This window comes from Pipra filicauda, unplaced genomic scaffold, assembly GCF_003945595.2.
Source record: "Pipra filicauda isolate LSUMZ 115617 unplaced genomic scaffold, ASM394559v2 scaffold264_size1072897_pilon, whole genome shotgun sequence".
NCBI lineage: Eukaryota > Metazoa > Chordata > Aves > Passeriformes > Pipridae > Pipra > Pipra filicauda.
The window spans coordinates 93376-109602 of NW_024104381.1; the positions used below are offsets into that span (position 1 = coordinate 93376).

Here is a 16227-nt window from a genome sequence, read left to right on the forward strand (position 1 = left end):
GCTGCTCATTCCCATGTTGAGCTGGCTCCCAAAGGCACTGGAATGTGCAGGTGGGTGGGGGGGACCTGTTTCCTTAGAATTCATTTTGCTCCCAAATAGTTGCAGAGAGGAGACTCCAGTGGAACTAAATGTGTGCAGGCTGGGAGAGCTGGGGGGGCTCAGCCTGCAGAAGAGAAGGCTCCAGGGAGACCTTAAAGCCTAAAAAGGGCTTAAAAAAGGAGGGAGAGGGACTTTTTGTGTGGACAGAGAGTGACAGGACAAGGGGTGATGGTTTTAAAGTGCCAGAGGGCAGGTTTAGGTGCGATACTGGGGAGAAATTCCTCCCTGGGAGGGTGGGGAGGCCCTGGCACAGGTTGCCCAGAGAAGCTGTGGCTGCCCCATCCCTGGAAGTGTCCAAGGCCAGGTTGGACAGGGCTTGGAGCAACCTGGGCTAGTGGAAGGTGTCCCTGCCCATGGCAGGGGGTGGAATGGGATGAACTTTAAGGTCCCTTCCCAGCCAAACCATTCTGGGATTCCATGATTCCCCAGTGATCTCCATCCTTGGAAACTCAACTGTTGTGTGTTATTAAATCCCGAAGGGTCTTTAAGGTCCCTTCCAACCCCAACCAGGCTGTGATTCCATGCTTCCATGTGTTGTCCATCCTCTGGACGTGTCCACCATCTGAGAAGCCTCAGTGCTGTCTCGGTGTGACCTTTTCCTCCTGCTCCGTGTTTTCCAGGAGTGCGCCCGGAGCGTCTCCCGGTGTTCGATGAGGAATGCTGGCAGCTGATGGAAGCCTGCTGGGATGGGGACTCCTCCCAGCGCCCTCTCCTGGGGATTGTCCAGCCGATGCTGCAGGGGATCATGGACAGGCTCTGCAAGTCCAGCTCTGAGCACCCAAATAAAGGCTTGGATGACTCGACTTGAGGAGGAGGCGCAGCAGGATTTTGGAATTGCGGGGGAATTTCTCTTCCCCCCTCCCCAAACTCTGCAGGAGGCTTCTCCAGGTGGAGCTCCGTGCCCAGCCTGGCTGGGACAGGGACCAGCAGCCAGGAGATTGCTCAGAGAGGTGAGACCTCGGGGCTGTTCCCCGCTGAGGAGCAGCCAGAGCAATCCCAGCCCACCCCAGCGGTGCCAGTTATCCCACTGCAGCTTCTCCCGTGGAATTGTGCAACAAGGCAGAGAAGAATCCCACGCCCTTGAACTAAAAGGGATTTATTTTTTTCCTTTTTTTTTTTTTTTCTTTGCCAATCCCACACCACCAACCCAGCCAAGCAAAGCATTGTGTGTGTGTGTGTGTGTGTTTGTCTGTGTGCCCACGCCAGGCTTTACTCCGTGAAGGAAAAGCTCTTCCCAGGAACTGCGGGGGCCACACGGATCCATCCCGGTCTCTCAGCGATGGCACTAATTCCAGAGCGGTTGGAGAGGAAGGAGAAAGCAAAAAAAAAAACAAAACAAAAAACTCTAGGCTAGAAGTGTTTAGAAGCATCTGTAGGAGTTTCTGCAACACTTGAGATGTTTACATTGACAGGAGCAAAGCTTCCATGTTTTACTGGGGGGGGATTTGCAACCCCCCCCACACCTTATAAGCTATTTATCCTTTATGTGCCCTTCACCTCTTACTCCTGTTAAAAGACAAAAAAACAAACAAACAAACAAAAAGCTCTTTTTTTTTTCTGGTTATTTTGCTTCCTAATAGTTCTTTGAATGCCTGAAGGAACCTGCCCTTTCCTTCCCAGTCTTGTGGTAAAATGTTGAGACTGCTCAGAGGTTCCCCCTGGTAGTGCTGCACCAAAGTCATTCCATGCCCGTGGGGAAAGTGCCAAGTCATTTTAATTAAAAACTTGGGGGGGGGGGGGGGGGGGGTTCAATTAGCAGTAAAAGTAATGACAGTTTTAAACTGTGCCAACTCTGCCAGGCACCTTTTTAAAAACTGAGGTTTCCTCAGCTTTTTTTTTTTTTTTAAACCCTGGGTGTGGTTGGAGCCAAAAAAAATAAAACCAAAAACCAAACAGGTCCTTCCTTCTCCAGGAGCTGGGCTTTCCCTCTGGGGCTCCACTTTGGCTGGGAAAACTAAAAAAACCGAGGGATGGGGGGCCCTGTGCCTTTCCCAAGAGGCTGCTCCCAAAAAAAACCCCCATTCCTTGGGTGTTTCTGGGGCAGAGTGGGAGCTGGAGCAGAGGATGCACCTCGGTCACTACGGGAGCAAACGGCGAGTTGGCAACTTCTCCCTGGGGCTGCTGGTCCTGCAGTGCCTCCCTTTCCCAGGAAAGCCTGGGACTGTGGAACTGCTGCACCTTGCTGCTGAAATTTCTTGGCTCAAACACAGCGAAATTCCAGCTTCTGCCCTGCCTGTGGGACAGCCTGGAAAAAGGGAAGGGATCCGGAGCCTGCAGCGCTGCTTTAGGTCAACCCTTCCTTTCTCTGTGCAATAAATGGATTAATTTGCTTTTTATAGAGAAAAAAAGACTTTTTTTTCCCCCTTTTTTTCTTTTTTCTTTTTTTTTACTTATCTGCACCTTGTGGGCATTTTGTGGGCTGTGCTGGCATTCCCAGGTTGGTTTTGTGTGGAGACAAGCTGGGTGCTGGAATTCCAGGGAGGTTCTGTGCCAGACCCACGGTCTGTGCTCCATTCCCAGAGTGGTTTTGTATGGATCCAGCCTCTGCTGGCATTCCCAAGGTGGTTCTGTGCCAGATCCATGGTCTGTGCTGGAATTCCAGGATGGTTCTGTGCCAGATCCATGGTCTGTGCTCCATTCCCAGAGTGGTTTTGTGTGGATCCAACCTCTGCTGGTGTTCCCAGGGTGGTTCTGTGCAGATCCAGCCTCTGTTGGAATTCCAGGGTGGTTTTGTGTGGATCCAACCTCTGTGCTGGAATTCCAGGCTGGTTCTGTGCAGCTCCATGGGCTGTGCTGGAATTCCAGGGTGGTTTTGTGTGGATCCCACCTCTGTGCTGGAATTCCAGGCTGGTTCTCTGCAGCTCCATGGGCTGTGCTGGAATTCCAGGCTGGTTTTGTGTGGATCCTCTGTGCTGGAATTCCAGGATGGTTCTGTGCCAGCTCCATGGGCTGTGCTGGAATTCCAGGGTGGTTTTGTGTGGATCCTCTGTGCTGGAATTCCAGGCTGGTTCTGTGCAGCTCCAGCTGCTCCAGCGGGCAGTGCCAAGCACTACACTACTTTTCCAGAGGAGAATCCCTGTTTCCCAGGGCACTCCCAGGCCCCCACTAACAGTATTAACCCTGGGCCTGGGGCTCTTCAACCTGGTTGGAACCCGGGAGGGTCGAGCTCAGCCCTTGCAAGGGCTGGGGGGCGTTTGTGTAAATAATAAAAGTATGAATAAAACTGAAACCTCTGTATCTGCAATTCCAGAAATGTCTCGTAGAGCTTTTCCTGACACTTCCCTGCTGCCTTTTCGTGGTTGGTTGTAGCTTCCTTGATCTCTTTTTTCCGGTTTTGGGGGGTTTTGGGGTGTGGGATGTTTTACCTTAAAGGAGTGACACAAAGAACTGGGGTTTATTTAATTTACTTTATTTTATTTATTATTTTTCCTGTCTGTACATCCCATCCCTGGAAGTGTCCAAGGCCAGGTTGGACAGAGTTTGGAGCACCCTTGGCTAGTGGAAGGTGTCCCTGCCCATGGCAGGGGGTGGGACTGGATGGGCTTTGAGGTCCCTTCCCACCCAAACCATTCCAGCATTCCATGATTTATCTGCTCCAAACTCCCACAGGTCTTAAAAAACTTTTTTTTCTTATTTTATTTTTTATTTTATTTAAATTTTTATTTTTTTAGTCTTTTCTAATTGTTTATTTTAACTTTTAATTTTATCATTTTTACTTTGTTGTTTTTTTAAAAAAGAATTATATTTTTTAATTTTAAATTTAATCTTAGTTAATTTTTAAAATTTTACTTTTTACATTTTTATTTTACTATATTTTTGTTTTATTTTAGTTTGTTTTATATATTTTTATTTTACTTTATTTTGGTTTTATATTTTTATTTTAGTTTATTTTGGTTTAGTTTGTTTTATGTATTTTTATTTTAGTTTATTTTGGTTTTATTTTTTATTTTAGTTTATTTTTGTTTTATATTTTTATTTTAGTTTATTTTGGTTTAGTTTGGTTTATATTTTTTTATTTGATTTTGTTCTAGTTTAGTTTACATATTTTATTTTAATTTAGTTTATATTATTTTATTTTACATATTTTAGCTTAGCTTAGTTTATATATCTTTATTTTAATTTATTTTCGTGTATATATTTTTATTTTATATATTTTAATAATATTTCATTTTACAGTTTTTTATTTTACATTCCTTGTCCCCCGTTAAAGGCGCTCCGGCGCTGCCGCGGTTCCTCCCGCCCGCCCCGGAACCTTCGTGCGCGGCCGCGGCGCCCGCCCGGCCCCTCCTCGCGGTGCCCCGGGCTGCCCGCGGCGCTGCCTGATCCCGGCGCCATTCCCGGCGCCGCCGCCGCGCCCGGAGCGAGCAGGGCCGGGCTGGGAGCGCGCGGGGCCGCCGGGCCGGGAGCGGGGAGCCGGGCCGAGCGGCACCGGCAGCGCGGCGGGGCCGGGGAGGGCACCGGGCCCTCGTCAGGCGGGGGGCGCGGAGCGGGGTAGGCCCCCAGAGGGGTCCTTCGGCGACGGGAGCGGAGGGAGCGGGACGGCGGCGACATGAACCTGGAACTGCTCGGTGGGGACGGGAACGGGGATGGGGACGGGGGCGGGAACGGGGCTGGGAGTGGGACCGGGAACGGGGGCGGGAATGGGGCTGGGAGTGGGACCGGGAACGGGGGCGGGAATGGGGACGGGAACGGGAAAGGAGGGGGCAATGGGATCGGGAGCGGCGGGACTGGGACTGGGGCTGGGAATGGGAATGGGGCTGGGAATGGGAGTCGGCGGGACCGGGAGCAGCGGGGTTGGACCGGGGGATAATAGGACCGGGGAGCGGCCGGATACGGGCTGGAGATCTGCGGGACCGGGTCAGGACTGGAGCTGACAGGGCCGGGAGCGGGGCCGGGGGTCCGGGAACTGCGGGGCTGGGCAGGACCGGGGGGTGGGACCGGGCGGTCCCTGCTCCGTCCGCAGGAGGGTTTGGAGCCGGGGCTCGGCGGCACCGGGAGCTGGGAGCGGGGCTGGGGGTCGGCGGGAGCGGGCTGAGCTCGGGGGGCTCCGGGGCTGGGGGGCGGTGGGAGCGGCTCCACCCGCGGGCGGGTTTGGAGCCACCGGCGCTGAGCGGGGCGTGCCGGGGGCTGCAGAACCGCCTCCCTCGCTCCCTCTCTCCCTCCCTCCCTCCCTCACCGGCTGCGTTTTCGCTCCCCCCCAGAATCCTTCGGCCAGAACTACCCCGAGGTAACGCGCCCCCCCCGCCCCCGGGGCCACCCCCGGCCCGGCGCTCGCTGCGAGCGGCCCGTGGGGGCGGCGGCGCGGCCTGACCCGCCCCCGGCCCTGCTCTGCCCCCCCGCAGGAGGCGGACGGGACCCTGGACTGCATCAGCATGGCCCTGACCTGCACCTTCAACCGCTGGGGCACCCTGCTCGCCGTGGGCTGCAACGACGGCAGGATCGTCATCTGGGACTTCCTCACCAGGGGCATCGCCAAGATCATCAGCGCCCACATCCACCCAGTGTGCTCCCTCTGGTCAGAGAATCCCCTCCCACATCCACCCAGTGTGCTCCCTCTGGTCAGAGAATCCCCTCCCACATCCACCCAGTGTGCTCCCTCTGGTCAGATCCCCTCCCACATCCACCCAGTGTGCTCCCTCTGGTCAGAGAATCCCCTCCCACATCCACCCCCTGTGCTCCCTCTGGTCAGGGAATCCCCTCCCACTCCCTCTGGTCAGAGAATCCCCTCCCACATCCAGTGTGCTCCCTCTGGTCAGAGAATCCCCTCCCACATCCACCCAGTGTGCTCCCTCTGGTCAGGGAATCAGGGAATCCCCTCCCACATCCACCCCTTGTGCTCCCTCTGGTCAGGAAATCCCACCTTCCCGGGAATTCCAGCCTTGCCTGCTGCTCCGGGGGAGGGAGGAGAGCTGGGATGGGGAGGTCAGGCTGTCAGGGAAGGCTCCAGGATGGCCTGAGAGGGGAGGGATTTCTTGCAGAGGAAGAGTGTGATGTTCCCAAGTGGGTTGTCTGTGCCGACGTGTGCAGCGTGGGATGCAAAGGGGCTCCAGGAGAGCTGGAGAGGGTTTGGACAAGGGGTGGGGGGACAGGGCAAGGGGGAATGGCTTCATGTTGACAGAGGGCAGGGTTAGATGGCATATTGGGAAAGAATTTTTCCCTGGAGGGTGGTGGGGGGCTGGAATGGATTTCCCAGAAAAGCTGTGGCTGCCCCATCCTTGGAAGTGCCCAAGGCCAGGTTGGGGCAACCTGGGCTAGTGGAAGTTGTCCCTGCCCATGGCAGGGGGTGGGACTTCAAGATGGCCTTTCACCCAAACCATTGTGTGATTCCATGATTTTTGTTAGATTTTGCCTGTGTTTGCTGAGCACCAGCTGCTCTGGAGCCCCCTGACCCCCTGGGTGTGCTGGGGGCTGCAATCCCAGCCCCTGTGGGACTCCCTGGGGCACTTCAGGACATTTCCCTTTGGGAGCGTTTGGAAGTGCATTTATATTTACCTGCCAGGTTGTTTTCTCAGCTCTCAGCTTTACCCGTGAAGCTGCTAAATTTAAACTGTGGGTGTGTTTTAAGCTCTGAGGAGCGACTTTAACTGGCCCTGCCTCTCCCCCTGCTGCAGCTGGAGCCGGGATGGGCACAAACTGGTCAGTGCCTCCACCGACAACATCGTGTCCCAGTGGGATGTGCTGTCAGGGGACTGTGACCAGAGGTTCCGCTTCCCCTCGCCCATCCTCAAGGTCCAGTACCACCCCCGGGACCAGTAAGTGCTCTGGGACAAGGGCTGGAATCCAGAATTGGTTAAACTCTATGCAAATCCACGATTTTAGTGGGTTGGTTTGGGATTAGGAACTGCCTGGGGTTTTTTTGTGGCTCTGTTTGTTACAGAATATCAGCTCTGTTTATTATGAAAATAACAGCTCTGGTTGTTATGGAAATATCAGTTCTGTTTATCATGGAAGTATCACTGTGTTCATTATGGAAGTATCAGGATGGCAGGAAACAAGGGAATGATTCTTGGGAATGTGTAGAAATGTCTCACTGAGTTTAGAAGTCACGGCACAGACTTGGAGGAACTTGCAGAGAAAGAAAGGAAATGAAAGTAAGGCACAAGCTTAATGTCATTTTGCCTGTTGAAGTAACAAAGACAAGATAATAAAAATGCAGGCATATTCTGTAATAAAAATGCAGGGATATTTTGTATTTCTTGATATAGATTGGGATTTTTTTTTTTTTTTTACTTCTAAATGTGGAAATCCCTTTCCAGAGGAGGAACTACCAACTCTTCCTGCTCTGCTTTGCAGGAACAGGGTGCTGGTGTGCCCCATGAAGTCAGCCCCAGTGATGCTCACACTGTCAGACTCCAAACACGTGGTCCTGCCCGTGGATGATGACTCTGATCTCAACGTGGTGGCCTCCTTTGACAGGAGAGGGGAATACATTTACACTGGGAATGCCAAGGGCAAGGTGAGGCTCCAGCAGGGAACACATTTACACTGGGAATGCCAAGGGCAAGGTGAGGCTCCAGCAGGGAACACATTTACACTGGGAATGCCAAGGGCAAGGGGAGGCTCCAGCAGGGAACACATTTACACTGGGAATGCCAAGGGCAAGGGGAGGCTCCAACAGGGAGCTTCCAATCCTTCCTGGCTTTGTCAGGCTGCTGAATGTTTCTGGGTTGTTTTCTTTGTTTTAATGTCCAAGCAAAGCTCCCTGAATGTCTCTGGAATTATTGATGTGATCTGAATGAAGCACCACATTTGTCTTTGAAGATCTCTGGGCTATAAACCCCCTGACAGGAGGGGGGAGCCGGGGGGGGTCGGGCTCTGCTCCCAGGGAACAAGGGACAGGAGGAGAGGGAACAGCCTCCAGCTGTGCCAGGGGAGGATCAGGTTGGACACCAGGAGGAATTTCTCCATGGAAAGGGTGGTCAGGCCTTGGAAGGGGCTGCCCAGGGAGGTGTCCAGGGAAGGCTTGGATGTGGCCCTCAGTGCTCTGGGCTGGGGAACAAGGTGGGAATCGGACACAGGTTGGACTCAGAGATCCTCGAGGGATTTTCCAGCCTCAATTATTCTGTGATCCTTTCTGAGTTAGGCCTTTGTGCTGCTGTTGGATCCTTTTCCAGTGTAAATAAAGCAGTGTTTTGTCCCAGAACTGTCCCAGGAGGTTCTGCAGTGGCAGAACCCACAGGATCCAGCTGTGGGTTGCTGAGGGTTCTGTTGGCAGCGTCAGGGACTGATGGGAAAGGCACCAAGAGGGAAATGAGCTCCAATGAAGACACTGATTGCTCTCTGTCTGCTTGATCTTCAGATCTTGGTCTTAAAAACAGACACTCAGGATCTTGTTGCTTCCTTCAGAGTGACCACTGGGACCAGCAACACCACAGCGATCAAATCCATCGAGTTCGCTCGGAAGGGCAGGTGAGTCCCTGCACTGTCCTGCAGTGCTGGAATGCTCTAGGGGGGGTTGGCGGAGCACACGAGGTCTTCAGAACCCCCCCCCATAATTCTTTGTGTTCCCTTAGTCTTTTAATGCCCTGTGCCCTCCTCCCTCTCCAGCTGCTTCCTGATCAACACGGCCGACCGGATCATCCGGGTGTACGACGGCCGGGAGATCCTGACGTGTGGCAGGGACGGGGAGCCCGAGCCCATGCAGAAACTGCAGGATCTGGTGAACAGGTGGGAGGCTCTGGGGTGGCTCCTCAGCCCCACTGGGTGGTGGGGCACTGAGCAGGCTCCCCAGGGCAGTGGTCACAGCCCCAAACCTGCCAGAGCTCGAGGAGCGCCTGGACAACGCTCTCAGGGACGGGGTGGGATTGGGGGGTTGTGTGGGACCAGGAGTTGGACTCTTGATCCTTGTGGGTCCCTTCCCACTCAGGATATTCTATGAATCTGTGAACAGGTGACTGTGTGCTCAGAGCCCACCACTCTCTGCCTGAAGGGTGGTTCAGTCTCTCACTCTGTGCAAGGACAGATATTCTCCTTTCAAACCCGCCTGGCACAACTTGAAGCCTAAATATTTTTTGAGGATGGGAGTGCGTAAGATCTCAGCCAGGAGATCAACCCCCCTTCCCCATTACTCTGCCCTGGGCTGTGGTTGAACCTGTGCTGCTCCCTGTGCTCCCAGGACACCCTGGAAGAAGTGCTGTTTCTCTGGGGATGGGGAATACATCGTGGCAGGATCAGCACGGCAGCACGCCCTGTACATCTGGGAGAAGAGCATTGGGAACCTGGTGAAGATCCTCCACGGCACCAGAGGAGAGCTGCTCCTGGATGTAGCAGTAAGAAAACTGCTGTTAAATGTTTCTGGTTGCTTTGCAAACTGAGCTCTTCTAAAATGAAAACTTAAATGAAGTTTCTCCTCTCCTCTCTTCCCAATAAACCCAGTGGCATCCCGTGCGACCCATCATCGCTTCCATTTCCAGTGGGGTGGTGTCAATATGGGCTCAGAACCAAGTGGTGAGTGTTTGCATCCTTCCCTTGGCATCAGGCCCTGGCACAGGTTGCCCAGAGAAGCTGTGGCTGCCCCATCCCTGGAAGTGTCCCAGGCCAGGTTGGACGGGGTTTGGAGCAACCTGGGACAGTGGAAGGTGTCCCTGCCCACGGCAGGGGGTGGGATGGGATGAGCTTTAAGGTCCCTTCCAACCCAAACCATTCCCTGGTTCCCCAGTGCTCTCCATCCTTATAGTCTCGATTGTTGTGGTGTTGAAATCCTTCATTAAATCCCATTTCCACAGGTTTTTGGGGCTCAGCTGCCTCACTTGGCATGTTTGCAACCTTATTGAGTGGGAGGAAGGTCCTCAAACTTCAGCTGAGCTTTGCATTAAGCCTTAAATATCATCCCAGGGACATTTTCCTTGGGAATGGTCTCCTCCTGGGTGTGTTCTTTAAGTACAGGAGGTCTGAGTGAGTGATCCAAGTGGCTAAATGGGAACATTCAGCCTTGGTTTGGGATGTACATTGCAATGTTTAAGGAGTGTTACAATGTGGGATTTTCAGCAGGGTCTAATTTGTTCAGTTCCTGATTTGTTAAGGGACTGTGGACCTAAAGGAGCCTTGATTTTGGGTGATCTTGTGTGATTTTAATGTATAGAATGAAATTGTGGGATCATGGAATCACTGAGGTTGGAAAAGACCTCAGTGTTGGAGTCCAGCACTGCCAGGGCCACCACTGACCCACATCCCCAAGAGCCACATCCACATCCTTGAAATCCCTCCAGGGTATTTGGTTGGGATTGCAGGAATCCTCCCTTGCAGCTGCTCTTCCTCTGGGTGAGTAAAACCCACTCTGGATTTGTGCCTTAGGAAAACTGGAGTGCCTTTGCTCCTGACTTCAAAGAGCTGGATGAGAACGTGGAATACGAGGAGAGGGAGTCAGAGTTTGACATTGAAGATGAAGATAAGAGTGAACCAGAGCAGACAGGTACTGCTCCAACTCTCCCTGGGGAGAAAATACTCCTTATCCTGCCTGGGTGGCCCATGGAATCTGTGTCAGCACAGCCACCACTTGGTGGTGCCCAAAAGTCGTGGAAGAGATCATGGAATGTGAAAGGAATGGAAATAAGGATTATTCCCAGCACACTACCCTGCTCTCCTCACCCCCAGCCTTTGCAGCACTTCTCATATTTAAATTAATTGTTGTTTAGCAGTTTCTGTGTTCACTCTAAAATTAGCCTGTGGGAATTAAGCATCACTTTAATTTAATCAGATTTAAGAACCACTTTAGTGAGAACAATTTGAAGGTTTTAACTTCTCTCTCTGCTGCTGGTGGGTCACAGCGATAGGTCCGTGTTAGAACACAGGAAAATAAAATAAAAACCTGATGGTTTTAAGAGGAAACACTTTAGGGTTGTTTTGTGCTTTAATTAAAGTTAAGAGGAAATACTTCAGGTTTGTTTTCTGCTTGAATTTCAGAGGAAGTACCTTAGATTTGTTTTCTGTTTCAATTCCCACTTTTCCATGCTTAGACATTTAAGCACAGCCAGTCCAATTCTTTCTGAGTAATTTGGTCTTTTCTTTCCTCTCTTTAATTTGTGTTTTTTTTCCCCTGGTTCTCAGGTGCTGATGCTGCAGAGGATGAAGAGGTGGATGTGACAAGTGTGGACCCCATTGCTGCCTTCTGTAGCAGGTGACAGAGTATCTTGTTTCCAGCCTGGGTACAAAACACAGCACTGACATTCCCCTGTGGAATAACACAATAATGCCATTTTTAACTGACAGCAGCTGTTTTCCCTTCCCAGTGATGAGGAGCTGGAGGACTCCAAGGCCCTGCTGTACTTACCCATCGCTCCTGAGGTGGAAGATCCAGAGGAGAACCCCTATGGCCCCCCCCCAGATGCTGTGCAGAGCTCCCTGACTGACGAGGGGCTGGGCTCTGAGAAGAAGAGACAATCCTCCTCTGATGGCCCCCAGGCACCAAAGAAGAAGCCCAAAACCACCAACATTGAACTCCAAGGAGTCCCTAACGATGGTGTGTGGGGGCTGCCCTGGTTTTAGTGCCTGTTCTGCATCTTGAGGGGGTTTAGCTGGGTCTGGAGAGCAGAAGTTTCACAGATCTTGCCTTAAATTTCTCCTTCCTTTGAAGTGTTTTCTTACAACAGTTATTAACAGCCAGGAACTCTGCAAGTTTGGGATGAGTTAGGAATCCTGGAACTGCAGGATCTAATTTGTGCAGTTCCTGGGTTGTTAAGGGACTGTGGACCTAAAGGAGCCTTGATTTTGGGTGATCTTGTGTGATTTTAATGTATAGAATGAAATTGTGGGATCATGGAATCATTTAGGTTGGAAAAGACCTCAGTGTTGGAGTCCAGCACTGCCAGGGCCACCACTGACCCACGTCCCCAAGAGCCACATCCACATCCTTGAAATCCCTCCAGGGTATGGGAAGGACTGGTTTGGGTGGGAAGGGCCCTTAAAGATCCCTCCACACCCAGCCCCGTGTTCAGCTCCCCTGGCTCAGGAGTTCCTGGGCCTGACTCATGGATTGTGGAATCCCAGAGTGGTTTGGGTGGGAAGGGACCTTAAAGCCCATCCCATCCCATCCCACCCCCTGCCACAGGCAGGGACACCTTCCACTGGGCCCTCAAGCCCTGTGGCCTCCCAGAGTGGTTTGGGTGGGAAGGGACCTTACTCCCAGGGCCATCCTCCCACCCCCTCCCACAGGCAGGGACACCTTCCACTGTCCCAGGTTGCTCCAAGCCCTGTCCAGCCTGGCCTTGGCCACTCCCAGGGCTGGGGCATCCTTTGGAAATCCACCCCAGCCCCTCCCCACCCTCCCAGGGAGGAATTCCTTCCCAACATCCCATCTCACCCTGCCTTCAGTGGGAAGCCATTCCCCCTTGTCTTTCCCTCCATGCCCTCATCCAAAGCCCCTCTCCAGCTCTCCTGGAGCCCCTTTAGAACCCACCCCCCCAAATTTCCCCGCTCTTTGCGCGCTGACCCATCTCGAGGGATAACTCACCCCGGAATCCCGGTTTTTTTCCCCCTCCCAGAAGTCCACCCGCTGCTGGGCGTGAAGGGAGATGGTAAATCCAAGAAGAAGCAAGCAGGCAGGCCTAAAGGATCAAAAGGTAAAGACAAAGATTCTCCATTTAAACCGAAACTCTACAAAGGGGACAGAGGTGCTTTACCTCTGGAAGGAGCAGCGAAGGGTAAAGTGCAGGCGGAGCTGGGACAGCCCTTGACAGGTAAGGAACCAACCTCAGCACCCCTGGCTTGCTTGGTGGCCTTGCTTTGTGCAGCCCCCTCAGTCCTTAGAGGTGTTTTTAGCTCCCCCTCAAATGGCACTTTGCTCACTCAGTGTTTGGCTGCTGTCAAGGAGAGGCAAAATTGGACCTTGGGGTGAAGTGGAACTGCTGTCAGGATTCGGGGGGAAAACGATGCCTCGGGTAGGAAGAGCTTTAGGAGGGGTTCAGGGGAAGTTTCCAGAGGATAAAAAATCATTTGGTCTCTTCAATAACTTCCATCAGCTCTTGCATAAACAGGAATGACGTGGTTTGGGTTGGTTTAGGGGGAGAAATGTAACTGGTGGAGGGTTCTGAAGCTGCAGTTGGCACTTTGTGCCACCAGTGCCAGGCAGAGGGACAGGGAACAGAGAAATGCCACAAGGAAGGAGGGAAAGGAGCATCACTGATGGTCTGTTTGATAAATGGACCCTGAGACAAAGCCCAGGAGCTGAATTTTCTGATCCAAGCTGTACAGCAGCCTCATTTAAACTGCAGAAGGCACAGTTGCTGTAGGTCAGGACAGGGTTGGGGGGGTTTTCCCCCCTTTTTTGCTTTTTGGTTCTATTTTGTTGGTTGTGTGCTAAAGCAGGACAGTTGCAGTCGCCTTTGTTGGGGCCCAGACTGAGTCTGAGAGGCACTCAAGTGTTTCCCCTGGTCTCATTTGCCTCTTTTCTGGGAAAAGCTCATCCAAGCCCAGCACAGAAGGCACAAGTTTGGCTCCAGCGACGTGGAATCCATTTATTTTTAGATTTTAATGAAGAGCTCAGGGTTGAAATACGAGCAGCTTCAAAGGCACAGTGGAATTGATACATCAAATTTTGCATTTCCTTGAACTCAGCAGCTGCTGCTGTGGATTTTTAGAGTGTCCAGAAGTGATTGATTCCCCCCTTTCCTTCCCTCACTGCTGGTCCTATGCTGCCCACCCTGCTCCTTGTCCTTCCTGCTCAGCTCCTCACTGTTGCTTGTACTGGTTCTGATGATGATGTGCTGTAACAGGGAATGGGATAAAAGGGATGAAAACGGGATAAAAGAAACCTGGAAAAACGTGGGGGATGTTTCCTGGGCTTCCATTTGATCCCTTTTCACTGCAAAATGCAGGAGTTAAACAGCCCAGGGCAGCCTTGGGAGGGGCTGAGGAGCTGCTGGTGGCAGATCCACTGGCAGGGGGTGACTCTTCTGAATTCCCAGCTCGGGAAGGGACATCCAGCAGTGTCAGAGGATGACAGGGATCATTCAGGAAAGAGTTGCTTTATCTAGAAAACCTCGTTCTCCTTCATTTTTTTTTCTGGCAAAGCTGCCATGTTTGGTGCTCTCTGTTTTCTGGTAACCCCTGTGTGGGGCTGGTCACTTATTTTCCCCCTGTCTCTGATCTCTTTAGCAGGTGGTGCAATCTCAGAATTGTTGTGAAGACCCTCCTTTACCCTCCTGTACTCTTTCCTCTGTTGGCACCCCAATGTGGAAATGGCTGGAATGCTCAGTCAGAGGGCCTGGCAGAGCCAGCACTGACTGCTCCTGGATCCAGGGAGTGACTGTGGGCAGGAATGGCTCTGGAAGAGGCTGCTCTCCGTGGATCAGTGGGGGATGTTGGCTCAGGTCGTGCCATTGGAGAGGGACTCGTTGGACTGTCCTGGTGGTGACAAACCCTGCTGTCCCCCCCTGCCACTCCAGAGCTCCCCAGCCTTTGTCTAAATCCTTTTCTTCATTCCTGGACTGAGGAACACCCCCAGTGTGTGTTTTTACTCCTGATGTGACTGTGTATCCTGCAAACTGCCCTTTCCTTGCTGGGAATTCTCCTTTGGAGTCCTGTTATTCCTGCCCAGCATTCCCAGGAGCTCAGTGCTCCCTGCTGACCTTCGTGCTGCTGCTGCTGCTCCTGGGCCAGGCTTTGGGGCATCTCCAGTGGAGGGACATGGATGAGAAGAGCCAGGACACCTCTGGAGTCTGCAAAGGCTGAGCCTTCACTGGGTGGATATTTTTGAGACTCTGCTGGTGGGAGAAGGAGCAAGTGAAAGGAGCTCTCCATAAAATATTCAGTTGATGTGTTTTCTCCCAGCCTGTGATACCAAAAGCTGTGTTGGCAGGTTCTGTCTGTCCTTGCAAGTGTTTTTATTCCCTTCCCTGGGAGGTGCCCTGCCAGAAATAACTGGGTTCCTCCTTCACTGCTGGGGACTGGGAGAGGGTTAAAAACAGAACCAGGATTTCTCTCAACTGAAACAGGGCTTTTTCAAAGGGGTTTTCTTTTTTTTTTCCCCACTTCTGGGTTAAAAATGGAAGAAAGGTGGATGCTGACAGCTCATTCCAGCCATGCTCTAACCTTTTATTCCTTAAGGACAGTTGGAATATTTTCCTTGGAGGAATGGGAAGAGGCACTTTCTCTGTCAACACCCACAGCCTGAACCTCTTGTACTCCACCAACATCCTGGTAAAAGGAAGTTTTCCTTCCTAAGGACCCTCCTTTCACAGACTTTTATAGCTCCTATGCAACACTTTCAGTTTTTCCCCAGTGTAATTATTGGGATTATCATGATTATTTAAAGTATCAGAGTGTCCTGCAGACATTAAAACCAGGGAGTCACAAAGAGATTGATTCATTTGCAGCCAGAAATGTGCAGTGGCTGCCTGGGGATGAGGGGGAGACATTTTGATTCAGAAGCTTTTTAAAAACTGTCATTTTCATTTCCAGCTTTGGTACATTTTGCTTCATTTAATGGAATTTGTCACCAACGAGTACAATATTAGTTTTCTTCGTTCTTTTCTGCTCGTGGGATGACTCTGATGTGTCAAATCCACCAGTGTTTGGTGTGCCTGACCCCCCCCCCAAGCTTTAAAAATGCACAGCTCGTGGTTTGAAGCATTTGATTTGCCCCAGACTGAGCTTTCCAGGCTGGTAAAGCTTCTCTGTACAGTGTAAATGTCCTGGGTTTATTTTTTTCCTGTCAGCTCTATAATTTTATTTTCTGGTCTCTGGAGCTTTGTACAGTATTTGTCAGGTGCTGGCTTGGTGGTAGAACAAGGTGTCAGGTTGGTGTTTGTAAATAAAGAGGTACCTTTTCATTTCCTAAAATCTCGAGGGTCGTGGTGATATTTGGGAATCCCACAGCCCAGAGGGGAGAGCTGGGTGAGCAGGGCACCTCCAGGGACATTGGGTGTGGAAAATGCAGCTCCCCAGAATTCCTCATTTTAAGTTCAAGGGCATCAGGAAGAGAAATGTGTGGATTTATGGGGAAGGGCTTGGCAATCCCAACGTGGGCAGCCCGTGGGTGGGTTGGTGAGGGTGGGGATGATCCTTGGTCAAGGTTCTGTGGCCCAGAAAACTGGGAATGACCCCATGAAACCCAGGAACTGTGGGGTTTGTGATGAAGCAGTGCATTGTTCCTTTGGGATGGCCGAGCTCCAGGTGAATCCCACTGGGATA

General features: G+C 51.9%; 2 protein-coding genes across 5 annotated transcripts in view; both read left to right on the forward strand.

Moving 5' to 3' along the window:
• DSTYK (dual serine/threonine and tyrosine protein kinase) overlaps positions 1-1663 on the forward strand; it is a 29091-nt gene extending 27428 nt beyond the window's left edge. The window contains exon 13 of the mRNA XM_039382308.1: positions 720-1663. Coding sequence (XP_039238242.1) covers positions 720-907 — 188 coding nt within the window. The 3' untranslated portion in view covers positions 908-1663. The remainder of the gene's footprint in view (positions 1-719) is intronic.
• A 2866-nt stretch (positions 1664-4529) lies between these two features.
• On the forward strand, positions 4530-15876 carry RBBP5 (RB binding protein 5, histone lysine methyltransferase complex subunit). Of its 4 annotated transcripts, none has more exons than XM_027746996.2 (14): positions 4530-4667; positions 5301-5326; positions 5442-5614; positions 6711-6851; positions 7393-7555; positions 8399-8508; positions 8647-8766; positions 9215-9368; positions 9475-9546; positions 10393-10510; positions 11146-11215; positions 11328-11557; positions 12579-12773; positions 14194-15876. In XM_027746996.2, the coding sequence occupies exons 1-14, from the start codon at positions 4649-4651 to the stop codon at positions 14217-14219; spliced, it is 1617 nt and encodes a 538-aa protein (XP_027602797.1). In that variant the 5' UTR covers positions 4530-4648; the 3' UTR covers positions 14220-15876. The 4 variants fall into 4 exon arrangements, with proteins under 4 accessions (XP_027602797.1, XP_027602799.1, XP_027602796.1 ...); XM_027746998.2 differs by having other exon boundaries at positions 12579-12656; XM_027746995.2 differs by having other exon boundaries at positions 4531-4667; positions 14191-15876.
• Positions 15877-16227: the final 351 nt, after the last annotated feature.